Genomic DNA, 16,558 nt, shown 5'->3' on the forward strand with positions numbered 1-16,558 from the left:
ACCCCCGCCCCAAGAGAAAGCGACCCATGAAAGAGTCCCATGCCACAGGACTCATTCAGCGTGTACCGGGAAAGAGACATTCCCCTACCCTTTCCCTGCCTCGGCCCTATAGCTTCTCCCCCACGGCCAGCCCCCGGGTCTCCGCCCGTGGCACCCACAACCACACACGGATAACGGCCACCCACCGCGCGCGACGCACGGCCGTTACACGTCCGCGGCAGCTCTCGCGCACGCGCATGGCGGCTGGAGCGGGGGCGGGCCAGCAAGGCGAAGGCGGTGGGGGGGGGGGGGGGGGAAACAGATCACGCGCATGCGCAGGAAGCAAATTACCCAGGCGTTGCAGGGGAGGGAGCAGAGGAAGGTTCCTCAGGGAAGCTCCGATGCCGTGGGAAGGATGTAGGCGGAAGCAGAGGTTTCGCCCCCTCCCTCTCACTTGTCTTTTTGCACCCTGATGCTGCTGAAGCCTTAGTCTGTAGCTGTTTGCTCGTAACTTTATTGTCGTCTCCCCTCCCCCCAGTGAGTTCATTTGGGGAACCTGGTGTCGTTCCCTGTTATCTACCCAATAACAAACAGGAGCCTAATAACGTAACTAGTTACTGGGCAGAACCACCCCGTTACACCCCCACAGCCACGGCATCGCCGGCTGATGGGTCTGCCCCGCCCCAACCACCAGAAGGGGTGGGGCCTAGGGTTGATCGACAAGAAACTTGGTGGGCGGGAGAAAGCAAGAGAGCCAATAATCACTCCCGACTAGCATTGATGAACAGAGCTCGGAGCCAATCGAGTTGGGGGGCGGTCGCATTCCAAGGAACGTGGAGGGGGGCGGTGGGTTCCGTTCTGTTCCGTTGCTAGGGTCGCGCTGTTGCTAGGGCCGCGGCAAACCGCGGTGGCGGCTCCCGCTGCCTTCCCGGTTCGTTACTGCCGCCGCCAGGCCCGGTGTCCGGCTGGGCTTCCCTCGGGCCGAGGCGATGGTGAAGCTCGCCGCCAAGTGCCTCCTGGCAGGTGAGTGTCCCCCCCTCCCATCCCCGGCGGCGGGGGCCTAAAGGGAGATGGAGGCGCGCGGCCCGTGCGGTGGGGCGAGGCCGGCAGCGGGGCCGCGCTGGGGACGCCTGGGCCCCCGCCGCGCGCGGCCAGCCGCGGGGCGGCGGGGGCGGCTCGCACCGCGTGGCGGCCAGGTGCCCGCCGCTCTCGCGGCCCCTCCCCGGGGGTCACCCCGCCGGCAAAGCACGTAGGGAAGAGCTGACAAGAGGAGGGTGGGGTCCGTTGTTCCCTCGGGAGCGAAACGGTGGAAACGGCGTTTTTATCATCTCCCCGCGCGGTGGGGAGGTCGCGAGCTGTGTCGGGAGAGAGTACGAAATGGTAATCGGATCGGCTGAAAAGCAAGGGCAGGAGCCGAAATAAAAAGAGTATTTTTTTTAATGAGGTGGAAACGTGGTGGAACAGGCTGAGTTCTGCCTGGTGCTGGAGGATCCCTGTGTGCTGGTGGAAAGACTCGTGGCAGAAATTAGGACGATTCTGAGCGTGTGACTGAAAAAGCCTTAGGAAAGGGTAGAAGGAAAAAGCAGGTACCCTTCACAAAGGCTTCTCTTTCCCCAAGCAAACTGTAGGTTAACCTGAAAAAAAGTGAGGTGAAGACACCAGTTTGTTTAGTCACAATGAATTATGGAGGTGAGGAAAGTAAATACAGTTAACACTATGGTAAGAAAACTTTTTTTTTTTAAATTTCCCTCCACACTTAAGCTCTGTGCAATCTCAACCGCAAGCACAAAATCGTAAAACATTTGTATGCAGACAACTCCCAGGTTTAACTCCTTGCTCCAAACCTGCTTTCTTTCATCAAGAATTAAATCTTTTTGCCTTTTTGCCTCAGAAACAGCTAACCAACTCGCACAAAGCCCAAGTGCAATCTTTGGCAAAGGCAAAAGAGTTAATCTCCTTCAGCATCTCCCTGATGCCTTTGTTGACAGTTACTGTGGACAACATGAGTATCTTGCTGGTCTTCCAGATCTGCGACTTATGCATCGTTTTCAATTTGGAAGTCTCTAGTCCCAGTATGCAGGCTTTGCTGAACTCTTTCAGGTTTTGTTGTTTAATGTTAGTAAGGCCGATTCCATGATCACTTTAAATTAACATAGGTTTTCTGTGGATGACCCAGTTGCATGTTTAATCCTGACTGGGTTGGGTGCTGCCTTTGCAATTCTGTGCAGCGTTCCGAAGTGCTAGGATAATATCAATATATCATTAAAAATAATAAATGAATGCAACAGACCAGGCAAAATAACTTCTCTTTCTTCCAGAAGAGACCAATATAGTGAAAGAGCCAGAACAGATGAGTAACTACAGCAAACTAAAGGGAACAGGAGAACGCAATTACATAGGTAGGAACAACCATCCAGAGGTGGAACAAGGAACTCCTGTGTACCTAAGGAAGTGATTTTGAAGGACAGAGTGGCTTACAGAATTGGGAGCTGCATGAAGGTCAAGGAGCACAAGGGGAAAAAAAGAGCTTGTCTTAGCAAAACAGCGACTATTAACTTGACAATAGAAAGCAATTCCTATGTTATTTTGAGGGTAATATACAGATACACAGTCAAAGTTATTGCTGCTTGAGCTTACTGTAGAGACATTGTGAAAGGGTTTGCATTATAAAGGACAGTTGGCAGCAGCAGGTATTTTAGAGACATGTTACAGTTTCTGACAGAATAGCAGAACTGTGGATGCAACAAATACTGTGGGATGCAGTATTGGCAGATGAGACCAAACCAAAAAAAAAAGAAAGGGGCAAAGAAACTTATTTTGAGGGAGAAGTCTAGTGAAGTAATGGGCTAAGATGATGGCTAAGAATAAGAAAAGAGGAAGAACAACTGGGGTTATCAGACTGTAAAAAGGCAACACATTAGATAGGAATTTGCACTGGATGATGGCAATGAAAGAAATCCCCCCCCCCCACCCCCGCACAGTTTGGAGCAGTATATATATGCTTCTCCATCTCGTCTTGGAAAGACAGTTCTAATTGTCTATTGAAATACAGAATAGCTTCCTCTCAGAACAGAGTGTTGTCTTCAGCACAAACTCAAACTAATCAGGGAACAAACAGGCTGACTTACCAGATTTTCCTGTCTAAATATTATGAGCCCAACTCTAGCTTAAAGGAAGAAAGCACACCAAAAAATATTTAAACAAGAACTAAATTTGATTGATGCATCTATCACTAACCAAAGTACCCTTTGTTCTATTTAACATCCTATGAGAAGAAAATTTCTCAATCTGCTTCAAAATACAGTTTATGAAACTGGAATAGGGTCAAAAATATGCCCATTTGTGGGTTTGTTTATTAATGACCTAAGATAAAAGACTTGTATTCCAGGTTTGGCTCTCATGAGTATACCTTCAAGAGTCAAGCTATAACCCTGAGAGATTTGATTCCTGCCCATTTGAACTATCCAGGCCAGTAAAGAAGACATGAAGCAAGGAAAAGTCTTTTGGGAGCATTAACTTAACTCTTCATTTTGCAACAATTATGATGTACCATATGTTTCATGAAGTGATTTGGGCTCACACAAACTCTGCAATTCTCTGCCACTGCATTGGCTCTTACGGACTATTGTAGCAGTGGGCCAAGGTAAGGCCGCTTTCAAGTTTGCTCAAACTGTTGTGCAAACTAAAATCATTAAGTCTTGACTCTAAAAGAGCAAAGACCAAAGCCCCCTGATTTTACTTCCATATAGAGATGAATCAGGAGGACTTTTCTCTCCAGCCAATGACATTTGCTTCTGTTATGTCCAGGATACAACTAATGAGACAACTGCAGCATTGAGTTAGCAAGACTTGCTATCTTAGCAGGGTCAGTAAGAAGAGTTCATGGAGGAATGTTACCAGCTTAAGAAGCTTAGCAGAATAAAAATGACCTGCCTCTTCCCTGAACTCGGTATATAACAATGATTTGAATCTGAGGAAAGTGTGTAATCTACAGAGAGGAAGCAGCCTTCTATGCAGCCCAATCCCTCTTATCCCACTGTATTTCTCTCTACGCGGTGACATGTCTGGGAAATTTTAATTTTTAGGTAAATACTATAGGCTAGACAAGAATTTTAGGACAAATGACAATTCTGCTCTGATCTGGGGACCCTTTATTGTTGCTGACAGAGTAGAAACCTGAAGTCAGCCCAGTAAGCATAATGGCGATATTAATTTCAACTTGTAGGTAGGTCTCTGATTGTTTTGTGCTTCTTGTGGGAGTTCTTACCCGTATTCAGGTTATAACTTCAAAGCTAGTTCTTACAGCATTTGAAAGAAACAGAACTGAGGGAAAATAAGATTCTCTAAGATGAAACAAAAATCTTTTCCATTTTGGGTCTCTCAGGTGATCCAGCTGTGGGGAAGAGTGCCTTAGCCCAGATGTTCCGCAATGATGGGGCCCATTTTCAGAAAAATTACACAATGGTGAGCATAAATGAGACAACAGGCTCAAACTGCTATCCAGCAACTTTTCTGAGTTGCATGAAAGAAAAATAAGAAACTCTAGAACAAAATGGATAATGTAATTTTAAGCTGAGGTATTGAAGATGGAGTCTTGTTGTAGGTTTTCTTTCTCTTACATACTGCATTCTGAAGAGAAACAGCTTAGCATTTTAAAAGTCTTTGCGTTATGTGGGGGCTGGCTTCAAAGCTTGATGCAGAGTAAACCAGTTAATTTTTATAATTTTCTTGCTGAATCAATGTTTTCACAAGCTTTTGTGGTCTTGGAGAGCTTCCCCCTTTAGGGAGCGCTCTATGAAAAAGCATTGCTGAAGGGAGAAAGCTGTTCATTTCAACTATTAAATGTGTGTGTGGACAGTTTGCTTATCACTATGCAGACATGAAGATGTGCTGCATAGCCCCAAGTTAATTATAATCTACAGAAACTGTTCGCTGATGAGGAGGATACAGTTTGCAGTCTTTCAGTGCAGGAATCAATGATGATGACTAATCAGAAGTGGGATAAAAATAAAAGTAAATATAAGTAAAATTTAAAAAAAAAAAAAAGAAAATATGAGTATGTATGTGGGGGGAGAACTGGCATATGTTTATTCATTGAAGTAAAGATGGAAACCAGAAGTTAGGGATAGAAATAGAACAAATAAGAGCTACAAATCAGAATGAGATAAAAGGTGGAAGAGGGACAAATTACCACGGTCCCATATGTTAGCTGATCACATGGTTGGTGCAAGTTCTAAGGTGTGCTTAAGAGGAGCAATGTGACAGTGAATGTAGTCCTGCAGATTTCAACTAACACCCGAATATCTAAACAAATTTCTAGATGTTGTTTCTTTTCCATCTTTTTTTTTTTTTTCCTATCTGAGCAAATCCATGTGGGTTTGACATGTAAGTAAGAGTATGTTACCAGAGTTTTGAGGAGTATTGTTGAGTTCCTAGCAGTATATATTTGATGGAATTGTAAGATTCACAAGAATTGCCTCAATCCAGTGCACAGTTGGTACGCAGTTGGACAGGCTCTTAAAAACTCTTCTGATCCTTGTTTTTTTGATTCTTCTTGACAGACAACGGGCACAGAACTGTTGGTGAAGGCCGTATCAGTTCCAGAGACAAGCGATAGCGTGGTGAGTTTTTCTGTGACATAAATTGAGTCAGAAAGAGATGTCCAGAGCTCAGACCTCACTTCTTGTCTCATTCTGGTGGAAGATCTCTCTACGTGTTCATAAGGCCATTAAGTTGCATTAAGGAAATGAGGCTGATCTTGTACGATTATTGATTCTCCAGGGATAGTTTAATCTTAGATGTAAGTTTTACATACTTATATATCACATGACATCTTAAGCCAAAACTGCTGCCAGCTTTGTTAAGATTGTGTACTGTCCTTTAGGACACAGGCTTAGTTCATATTTCTTAGAACAAATAAGCCCCAAATTTCTGTAATTCTTTTTCCCTAATGCCCTATATTCTCACTAATGGGATGTGTATGTGTGTATAATTTTATATTATTAATACAGGTTAGCTTCTTACTATCCCACTCCACATACTCTGTTTCCAGTAGGCTCGGTGCCCCAAAGGTGACCCTTTTATTGTTTACGGAGGGAAAAATAGCTATCGCTTTTCTCATGCGTTCTGAACTAGAGGTATTCTTGGTGTGAGGAACTTGTCCCTTAGGGACGTGGCACTGCTGTACTGAACCAAATGCAGGGGTGACAAGTTCCAGTGTTTGCTTTCTAAACCTTTCCCTACACTGCAGTTCTCCTGGCAAAAATCTTCTTTCTCCTTCTGCTTTCAGGAACTCTTCATTTTTGACTCTGCAGGCAAAGATCTATTTTCTGAGATGCTGGAGAAACTGGTAAGTATTATGTAACAGCCCTCTTCTTCCAGAGAAGTGCTTTTGCTTTGAAGCTCTGAACTCCTCAGTCTGGCAGATGTAGCGAGCTTTGTCTTTCGCATAAATGGGAGCAACTACCTCGATTGCCAATGCCTCCTGTTCTATCTCTCTGAAACTTGTAAAAGTACTGGAAGAAATCTTTACCAGAGGAAGGAACATAGGCGAGCCTCCAATTTCTTACAAAGCAAATAGGGATATTTAACTGAGAACAGCTATGTGCTGTTGGTTAAATTTACTTCTATGTATTAGAAAAATATCTATTTTTCTACTATTCTGGCAGTAGGATTTTTTGCCGTTATAGTGATCTCTTTGATCCAACAGGACTCTTTCATGTCCATGGGCATAATACTGTCCTTGATTTTTCCCTCACTCTGTTCCTGTCCTTACCTATACAGTTCTCCATTGTATTGTCTCATTTTGAAAGGTAGGATCAATTAATTGATGTGAGGTTTCACAAGATCGCTAAGTCAATGTAATGATTCATTGCACTACAAGGGGTAGTGCAAACCCTTACACCAGATCTGATCTGCAAGGAACCTCTCGGGAAGCTGCTTCAGCTTCTCAAACTGGCAAGAAAACATTTTACTTTTTTCTCTTGGATTAGTTTTGTGCTGATTCAGCAAGCAGAATCAGCTTCCCAGGGATCAGATGAATGCCAGAGCTGATACAAAGAAAGGAGTGCAACTATGCAGACAGACAGGAACAGGGAGAGAGAGCAAAACCAATACTCTCAGTGGCAGCTATCCATTTAATCAGCTCAACAGAAATGCGAAACCCCAGCCTGGGCATAGGGTTCCTGTATGTTAGACTTTTTATTTTTGTCTTAGCATCTGTGTTTGTTGTGCAGATGCGGACTGGCTGTTGACCACGTCAGTTTCATTAGAGCTGACAACGCTCCTTTCTTGCTGTGCAGTGGGAGCAACCCAACGTCCTGTGCCTTGTGTACGATGTCACTAATGAGCAATCTTTCAATAACTGTGTCAAGTGGCTGGAGAAGGTGAGGGCTCAGGCAGTTGGGATGCATCTTCCAGGTAAGAAATAGATAAGGTTCTTTTTGTCTGCTCCCCTCTTACATGGCAGCAGCTGTTCCCATTGAGATGTGGCATAGAGTATGTATCTTAAGCCAAGGCCAGGCATGGCTTCCTCCAGATCATCTGCTTTTATCACAAAGCAGACAAGGCATGAGTGTTTCAGATAGTTCCTTTGTGAAATCTGTTCTAGGTAGTTGTAGCCTATTCTCCACACCCCCAACTTTTTCAGCTCCTTCTACAAATGATCTGGCATTTATTGCTAACAAATCAGCATTTCTGGGTTGGGTGGGTTTTTTTTGTTTTGTTTTGTTTCTCCTTCCCTGTAGGTGTCTTAGTGGGGAATAAAACAGACCTGGTTGGTCGTCGAGTTGTAGAGCAGAAACAAGCACAGGAGTGGGCTGAGAAGCATGGCCTGGAATACTGTGAGATGTCAGTGGTGAGTATCTGTTCCTTTCACCATCTGCAGAAGTGGGTGTCTGTAAAGTTATCTTCTCTTTCAGGTGAGGAGAGATAACTGGGGGCTCCCTTTCCCTTGTTTGTCTTTTAACTCACCCTCTGTTTAAATCTCTCTTGTATGAAGTAGCTAGAGTAGAAATAGTCAAATGCTTATTCTATCTGTCATTCACAACTTTCTTCTTTCTTTACAGAAGGAGATGAAAAACTTTGAGGCCCCTTTCCACATCCTGGCAAAGTTATTCCACCAACTGTACAGAGAGAAGGTGGAATCTTTTCACTCACTGGTTTGAGGAATGTGACTAGGATAACTTAGCCTCTGAGCTTCTTCTAGTGCCCGGAATCCTGCAAGCTGAAATACAGAGAGAAGAAAAAAGATGAGATTTTATGTTATTTCGTGGTCATCTTCTGGTATTTCAAAATAAACTGGAAGTAAGCATGTGGAAAGACAGTGTTCCAGAGTTGCTGTCTCAGCATTCCTTTCATGTCTCCTAACGTGGTTTTCTGCTCACTGAAAGTCTGCTTGGTTGGAGGAGGCAGGGAGACAAAGGGGGAGGGCAGAATAGAAATTGTTAGCTTTTTGCTTTGGTATTGCCATGTCTCTGTCTGAATAGTCTTCCTGCTGCTAAAAAGAAGGATTTAGAGGTTTTGAGAAGGAGAGAGGAAGCTGACAGGATATTTTTCAACTTAAGCAACTCAGCCTCAGTACATATGTTACAAGGCAAGATCTGGCCCTGCCACTTGAAAAGCACTTTCAGTAGGAGGCCTGTGCTCCAAAATTGGCACATGGAAACTGAGATGTGTGGGGACGAATCTGGATTTAGGCATGCTTCTGGGAGTGCCCAGAGTTTGAGGCTTGCTTTAATGCTGTTACCTGTGTCAGTTGTAGGACCGTTATGCTGATGACTAATAGCTGCATTAAGTATTATTATCTATTATCATCTATTAGCTTCTAGATTTGATACTTTTCTCCAGCATGGCTCACTACCTCTGCCTGATAGAAGCTGTCTGGCTCGCATCTGTATCACTGTCACTTGGTAACACAGTGCCCTCTGCTGGTCCCAGGTCACAAGCTTTCTCAAGAAGCTACCCTCTGTTGAAGAAAACACGACGCCCTCCAGTCATGTCCAAATTGACTTATCTGCAAAATGAGGTCATAGTAAGGAAAATTCTTTTATTCTAGAGACAAGTCCAACACTTTAAAGCAAATTATTTTTCCCTTTTTTCCTGCATTTGTTATGTGTTTTTATATCACTTTTTTTTTCAGCTGAACTTGACAATGCCTTATTTTCACTAGGTTCGGTTCTCAGTCCCTTATTAGAATCAGTCGTCTTTGTTGTTAAACTTTCCCTGCCTAGCCTTTTGACATCACTTGTGGAAATAGGATTCAGGAAGCAAAAGGCAACCTGGCTAAATTATTCTGATTCAGGGAAGGGGGCATGTCTGGCTGGAAGTTTGGTGTCAGGGTAAAATCTCAGAAAGAACTGCTCTTTTATGTGGAGTACTGATGTTGCATGTGTAAGAATCTGTTTGCTAATATAGTATGTGAAAGCATCCATGGTACTGTCTTGCATCTGGGCCTGAGGACTTCAAAACTGTAACTTTTCTCCCAAGATTATGTTAAACTCCCTTGGGCAAGGGAAGATGAAGTTTGTAGAGAGTAAGCACGGAGTGATTTTTTCAGGCAGGCTTTTCAGTAATCTGTGTTTCAAGACTTATATGTATATTATATAACCATTTTTTATACCCATTGCTAGGACAATTACTTTGGCCTGAACATAAGAAATGTGGCTTGCAGATGTTGAAGCAGAGTTTATGAAGTGCTCTAAGACTCTGGAAAAGCAGCTGCGCTCATTTCACTGGCGGCAGCGTGCTTATGCTGGGAATTAGCTAGGGAGCATGAATCCCAACAAAGGGGGTTAAATAGACACTCGTCCCACAAGAAAGGGAGTGGATTCTTTTGCAGGAAGCCATCTGAATAAAGGGCAGAACACGCAGGGAAAGCTCTTACTTGCTCCAAAGAAGAGAGGATTCCTTCATTGGCTTAGGGTAACTAGAAGACTTGCCCTTTTTTGACTTGGATTAGAGTTACTGTGTTTTGGTTTTTATCTTAAATGAGCTGCTTTGTTAATCCTGGGGGTGTCTGTCTATTTATATGGGCTGAGTGCAGACTTGACTGCAGATACTAGCCACCTCTAACTAGTAAGAATAAAAGTTATTTTGGGTGCTGTGCTGATCTAGTTAAAGAACATCTCTGCTAAAGTTTTGTTTTGATTTGGCAGCTCTTTTCCCCTAAGTTCCACTCATGATATGATTACAACATGAGAGAGATTTTTTCATGTTGAAAATAGCATGCCAGGTGTGTCTGTGCCATGGTATATGGGGGATGTGAATGCCTAAGGAATGGGTGATAAAGTAAATCCTGCATGATCTTTAACTGGGGAGTTCAATCTCCGCGCACCAGAAAGACCTCCCATAACTTTGGATAAACAGTCTAAACGCACCAGTAAGATGAAGATGGGTGGACATTGTTTATTAAATGAATGCAAAAGCTGGAGGATCTCATTAAGGAATGCTTGCCGAGGTGATTTGTGATTTATAGGGAAGCTGCTTTTGAGAGGTTAGCGAAGAAAAATGCATCCCATGCAGGGAAAGATATATTGCCTGAGAAAGGAAATGTATTATCTAATTAGCTGTCAGTAGGGATTCACCCACTGCCCCTTTCCTCAGGCCATGACTAGAATTACAAAAGAGGTTATGTCTAAAACGTGTTGGCAAACTGTTGTCATTGCATCTATAAGGTGAAGATGCCTGTTTGCTGCTTATAGCCATTGAGTCTCCCTACTTACGGAGAACAGTGGGAGGAAGGCAGAAAGCTGAGCAGGAAGCTTATTGTCGTCTTATAGCTCTCTGCTTTGTCCAGCTGTGCAGTGCTGCAGGTGCCCAGCATGGATGTTTACAGCCTCGAAGAGCCCCAGCCCAACCAGAACAACTGAAATTTTACAAGGAGGGAGAGGAAACAAGCAGGCCTTTAACTGTCTTTCAGAGATTTGTAGTCCTTCAAGCTTTTCTTTCCTGCCTGCTTGTATGTTTGGCAAGAACAAGCTTTCTTCCTCAGAGCCGCTCCTCCTTATATTTCCTTTGGTCCTCATGATTCTGCTCTCTGTTACGCTCCTGTCCTGCTTTACTTAGCTTGATATATCAGAAACTGGGTTTTCTTTTTGTTTGGATTTGTTTTTCTTTGATTTTTAGATCCCTCTCACTTCTCCACTAACAACTCCTAAGACTACAAGACACTTCTTAGCAAGATTAATAAAAGAAAACAAAGGTGGAATTTTTAGTCAAATTGTTTTGGAAAAGTGAACTCTAAAAAGCTGACTGACTTTCTGAAATTTTATTGGAAACTCATTTTTGTAAAGCTGTAACATTAAAGATGCTTTAGTGATTTTTGTTCTGTCTTGTTAAACCTGCTAGATACATTCTACTGTGGAGTGAAATGCAGAATGTAAAATTCCAGAAACATCAGGTTGTGCTGTAGGAGTTCAGAGTTTCAAAGCTGATCTTATTGTAATCTTACTGTGTTCAATCTTAACAATGGAGTGGTCACTGCTGTTCGTAATAAAGCATTAAATATACTGAAATGAGACTGTCAGAACAGTTTCTTTTAGAGATTTGTTCATTTGAGAGATTTAAAATTTAAGAAAGGACATCTTTCGGAAAACTGATCTGATAAATGACACCATCTGGTCCAGGGTTATTTCTGATATAACTTCACTGACTTTTAAAGGGCTAGATTTGGTCTTTTATGCCAGTTGAGTCCCTTGGGTAAGCTTCATTTCTTTACCCACTGTACATCTTGGACCGATTTGACCTGATAGCAAAAGACACATGATGTTGTTGAAAATGAAATACTGCCTTGGGGCAGAAGGATAAACTGTGTGGCCTCCTGAGGTCCTCCCAGCAGTACTTTCTATAATTTTGTTAGATTAAGTGGGGAAAGAAGTAGCGTGGAAAGCGCAAAACAGGCTAAGTCATAAGCTAGCAATTAAGCTGGGTGCTGGGCTGGGCTACAGCAGAAAATGTACAATCTATCCCAATTAAGAGCTGTATCTCAAGAGGAAACCAGGCGCCTGACGCAGGTGCTGACAGCAGGGAAAACACTGTGTTTCTGTTCTGTAGGCAGCAACTGCTTTCTACTGATGCTTGCACAGATCCATGGGGGTCCTGCTTGAGCCTGTGCTCTGCTTTTAATAAATACTCCATCTATGATGTCCAGGTGGCAACTGCTTGCAATTGTCCTGTCTGCCTGTGTGAAGCCAGCAGTGTGATGGCAAATCTCTGCTAGAAGCAGGAAGACATTCCTATTCCTCACATCATCCATGATAGGAACCCCCTCTTCCAATGTATTTTCAGTCCCTTTCTTTCTATCTCATATCCACTTCTTGATGGGGAGTGGCCATCTCTCTTGGTCCTAGCAAGTAATTTTTCTATCTTGCAGATGGTACTGCCAGGGCTAAGGGACTTCTAGGGCCTTCAACAGCAGAGGTAGAGTCTGAACAGAGGCTCTTCAAGGGTCATGTTTGCCCCCTCTCCCTCTCTTAGCTCGAAGGCACATCATCTCTCTCCTTCTCCTATCCTATTTCCTGCTCCTGTTGTCATCCTGCCTTGAGAACAATGTCTTCTGTGCCAGTTGCCCTTGGCTCTGTTGACCCGGAACAACAATGTTATTGGGGGGAGGGAGGGAGAAGAGGGCTCCTCAATCTCCAATCCTTTCAGTGCTTTTCTATGATGTGACTCCCAGTCAAAGTCACCTGAGAGAAGGGGATGTTGCTCAGTCTCCAGTATAATTTCCTGGCAGGAGACCCCCAGCTGAGTCCTGGCTGCTTAATTTTGGCTCCTCAGAGCTTGCTGCAATATAACTTTCACAGATGCTGGCTGTTCTCGTTCTGACTTGGAGTTATTGGGCTTTTTTGTTTTCTTTTTTTTTTTCTTCTCTCCTTGCAGGGGGCTTTCTCTCATTCTTCTGTCACAGCTTCACATATCTCCTCCCCTAGAGCTGTTTGTCAAGAGAAGCCTGGAACTGCTTTCTTTCCTGATCTCTGAAATCAAATCCAAATCTGGCAATGTTTAAAAGGGAAATGTGACAGACCCTGCACATCAAGCTGGGGTCGAAGTTGGGGTCAGTTTGATGAGTTTCCCTCCAGCCAGGCATTCATCAGCTGGAGAAATGTGGAGCCTGTAATCTTTCTGCAAAAGAAGTGGAAAAATATACAATGTGAGGACTTTGAGTTAGGGACTGCAAGCAGAACAGGTATATGGGCAGGACTGATCAGCTGCTGCGTCCCATGCTGGGGAAATGCAGGAACAGCTGAAGAATAATAACATGGTGGAAAGAGTGGGATCTATTTCCCTGCACGAAGGCCATAAAGGAGTTGCTGAGACAAAGTGGGAAGGTGGGAAATATGAGTGGAAAGACCAAAGGCTTTTCCTGACTTGTGGAATTACATACGGAGAAAAGATGGGAAGGAAAGTAATATCTGCTTGAACCATTGAGGAAAAGTGAGGAAACAGGGTAGTGCTGGATGACACTGCAAGCTGGAGAGCAGCTGGCAAGAATAAATAACTGTATAGGGATTTTTAAGGCCAGTATCTCTGTGTCAAGGTCAGTTTGGGGAATTCAGAGTTGTGACGAGTAGGGTCAAAGGTAGGCATCGGTTTATGTTCAAGTCATAGGGCCTGCATCAGAACAAGGCATGGTGATTTCAAAGTCTGCATGAGAGGGTTGAAGCTATGGTTTGCTAGGGCAATAATGAGAATCCAAAATGATAAACCTAAGAGTAGTGTTGGATGATGAGAACAGCAAGCTGTGGTGCTGTGAGGATCAGTGGCTGGAATAGGTATGTCCAGGTGAGATCAGAAAAAACAGAGCAGGTGGGCTAGAGACACTTGAACTAAGAAGGAAGGAGAGTGTGAAGAGATGTTGGAGATACAGACAGAGTAAAATTCTTCAGTGGGATATTGGAGTGAAAGGGAAGATACCTACAATTGTTACCCACAAATCTTTGTATCAATTAATTGGAACACAAATTAATTTCAGCCCTTTCTGTATTTTCTTTTGCTAGAGATTGAGGTGATCTCATTGCTTAAACATTTCTGTGAGGGAGAAACAGCACATACGCTTATGCAAAATTTTGCTGCAGCATCCTGAATGTATTATGTTCATCCATTCAGGAAATGGAAAGAGACTTGCATCTCACCTGACTGAGCAGAAGTGACCACTACAACCTATCAAAACTGATCTATCAAAAACTGTTCATGAACAGTTATAAAGCAGAAGACCTCCACAAAATATCAATAGGTAGTCTCAAAACATAGGCAAATGCAATGTGTGTGAGGCCAGTGTAAAGCAGGTAGAAACCACCCTGTTCATGAATAAAATTACTTATAATAAATAATTTCTTCAGCTCTGTGTGGGATGAATCTATTTTCTGCACTGGTTTCCCTTCTTTGGTTTTGCTAATCTATTTTGACTCCTGTGAAACATCACCTACTCTCTTTTCAACAGTTTTATGGGGCCATTGTGTGCTATTTCTAGAACTTCAGTTGTGTTGTGTTGGGTGGCTTCAGTCTGGGGACTGTGAAACTGGAAGTATTGGAACTCAGGGTGCAGTTGAAGCATTGGACATAAAATCAGCTTGTAAGGATAACAACAGAGTAGAGGAAAGATGTCTTACAGTGTTAAGAATGCTTTTCAGTGCTATTGTCAGCACAGAAATATCAGGCTGCAATGAATGTGAAAATGTTAAATTGGGAAGGAAGAACTAGTGGATCTGGCAAAAGGAAATAACTGTGGGTTTCTTGGGACTGATGTAAATGCACAGGAAAGGATGTCGTAAGTCTCTGGATGTAGGTGTCTGGAGAGGTAGCGGAGGGAACAGTTTCTTGGGCAATGTCATGAAGCTAAATAAGGACAGGAGGACATTTCTGGTATGGGTAGAAGCACAGTAATGCAGGTCTTCCTCTCCTCTCTAGTTTCTGCATCCATTGAGACCTCAGGATTTTTTTTTTTTTAAGTGAACTGAATCATTACTGTTGATGGCCCTCCCCACTGAGACTGCCAGCAGGGTGGTTTTCCCTCTTCTCCAAGACAGGAAAAGCGATCACTGAATGCCATCTGAGTACACAATCATTTTGATATCTTATTCCTGTGCACTGTCCATGCCTCTCACCTTTCTCTTCCTAACTATCCCTGCACATGGAGGTCTAATTGCTGCTTGTAGCCGTACATACACACAGTTCTGCTACACCTCCTGTGCCAACATTTCCCCCCATTACCTTAAGACTGCTTGGATCCTCCCATATACTTATCTTTCTGGGGTTCTAAGCTGCTGCCAGGAAAAAACACTGGTCTTTCTATCCATTAACACCCTCTCCCACTTCTCTCTTCTCCATCTGGTACAAGGGTAGTGCTTATGCCTTGCTCAATTGCTAGTTCTGGCAGGAAACTGGACTGGTATAGGAGCAAGAGAGCTGTGCCGATGTTGGATGTATATCTCTGTGCGGGTGAGGGGGATCCAAGGCAGGCACCCTTTCCTCCTTTTATCAGACTGCGCTCATTTATTATACCATCTGTTTTCCCAGTGCCGGAGATGATGCTGGGGATATGTGACTTGGGGCACTCAGGCAGAAACTGGCCTGCACAAGGCCGGCCATGTGTTTGCCTCCTAGCAATGCAGCGGTCAGCAGCAAATTCTTTGCTGCTGCCTCCTCTCAGTATGGGAGAGAGCAAGCCTGATCCTGGGTGTGTAGGAGACACAATGTGAAATGTGTGAAGGGGAGGGAAAGAAGGGGTGAGAGATGGACTGGGGTGCATGTGTATCGGCTAGGGAGAACTGTAGGAAGGAGGGACAGACAGATGGGCAGAGTGTGGGAGAAGGGAAGGGGGATGGATTGCATAGAGAGAAAGACAGATGAACTATGTGTAGGGGAGACAAAGAAATGGACTGGCTGGGGAACAAAGAGAGAGAAAGACTTGGAAGGAAGGAGGGAGACAGATTTGGCAGGTGTGTGGTGGGGAGAAAGATGGATTGTCTGCGGGAGAGAGATGGGTGTCAGCTAGGTACTACAGTAACGGGTAACTGGATAACTACAGAGATGAAGATAAAGAGGTGTGTGTGTGGGTGAGTGTGTGTGTGTGTGTGTGTGGGTGTGTGTGTGGGTGTGTGTGTGTGTTTATGTATGTATGTGTAAGGGGGAGCTGAGTGAATGGCAGTGAGGGAGAACAGCCATAAGGAAAGAGGAGAGAGATAAAGCAGAGCTAAAGAAGGAGCAAAAGAGCATGGCTAGAGATGAACTGTGGAAAAAAGAGATGTGGGAAGGAAAGGCTGCCCTCAGAGTGCAAGTAAGAACTGAGATTTTGTAGGGGGAGAGGAAAGGGGTTCATATGAGAAGAAGAGAGACCAGTGCTAGCACTCAGGTGTTAGGGGATTGAGGTTCTCTTACTGGGACCTGAGAGAGTAAAAAGAGGTATTTTCACATATGCAGGGCTCACTGCCAGTGCACGGAGAGACTCACTGGACCCGGGAATATAAACGCCACTGTGCTAGTGCAGAATGCTTCCTGCCTCTGTACTGCAAAGTGTGCCTGAGCTTTTACAATCTGTGGACTATCTACTTACAGTGTACCTGCCTGATTGCTAGGAGATGTT

At 44.1% G+C, this 16,558-nt stretch overlaps 2 protein-coding genes across 3 annotated transcripts in view; one reads left to right on the forward strand and one right to left on the reverse strand.

Annotated features, from left to right (window-relative positions):
- Nucleotides 1–470, reverse strand: part of NCF4 (neutrophil cytosolic factor 4) — a 63,984-nt gene extending 63,514 nt beyond the window's left edge. Inside the window, exon 1 of one of the 2 annotated variants that reach the window (XM_009684325.2) lies at nucleotides 331–470. The gene's annotated coding sequence lies outside the window, so the exon portion shown is untranslated. The remainder of the gene's footprint in view (nucleotides 1–330) is intronic. The other variant, XM_068942948.1, reaches the window with a different exon arrangement.
- Nucleotides 471–765: 295 nt separating this feature from the next.
- On the forward strand, nucleotides 766–11,495 carry IFT27 (intraflagellar transport 27). Its single transcript, XM_068943130.1, has 7 exons — nucleotides 766–1,002; nucleotides 4,364–4,443; nucleotides 5,541–5,600; nucleotides 6,269–6,328; nucleotides 7,281–7,398; nucleotides 7,725–7,834; nucleotides 8,046–11,495. The coding sequence occupies exons 1-7, from the start codon at nucleotides 969–971 to the stop codon at nucleotides 8,142–8,144; spliced, it is 561 nt and encodes a 186-aa protein (XP_068799231.1). The 5' UTR covers nucleotides 766–968; the 3' UTR covers nucleotides 8,145–11,495.
- Nucleotides 11,496–16,558: the final 5,063 nt, after the last annotated feature.

This window comes from Struthio camelus, chromosome 1, assembly GCF_040807025.1.
Source record: "Struthio camelus isolate bStrCam1 chromosome 1, bStrCam1.hap1, whole genome shotgun sequence".
NCBI classification, from domain to species: Eukaryota; Metazoa; Chordata; class Aves; order Struthioniformes; family Struthionidae; genus Struthio; species Struthio camelus.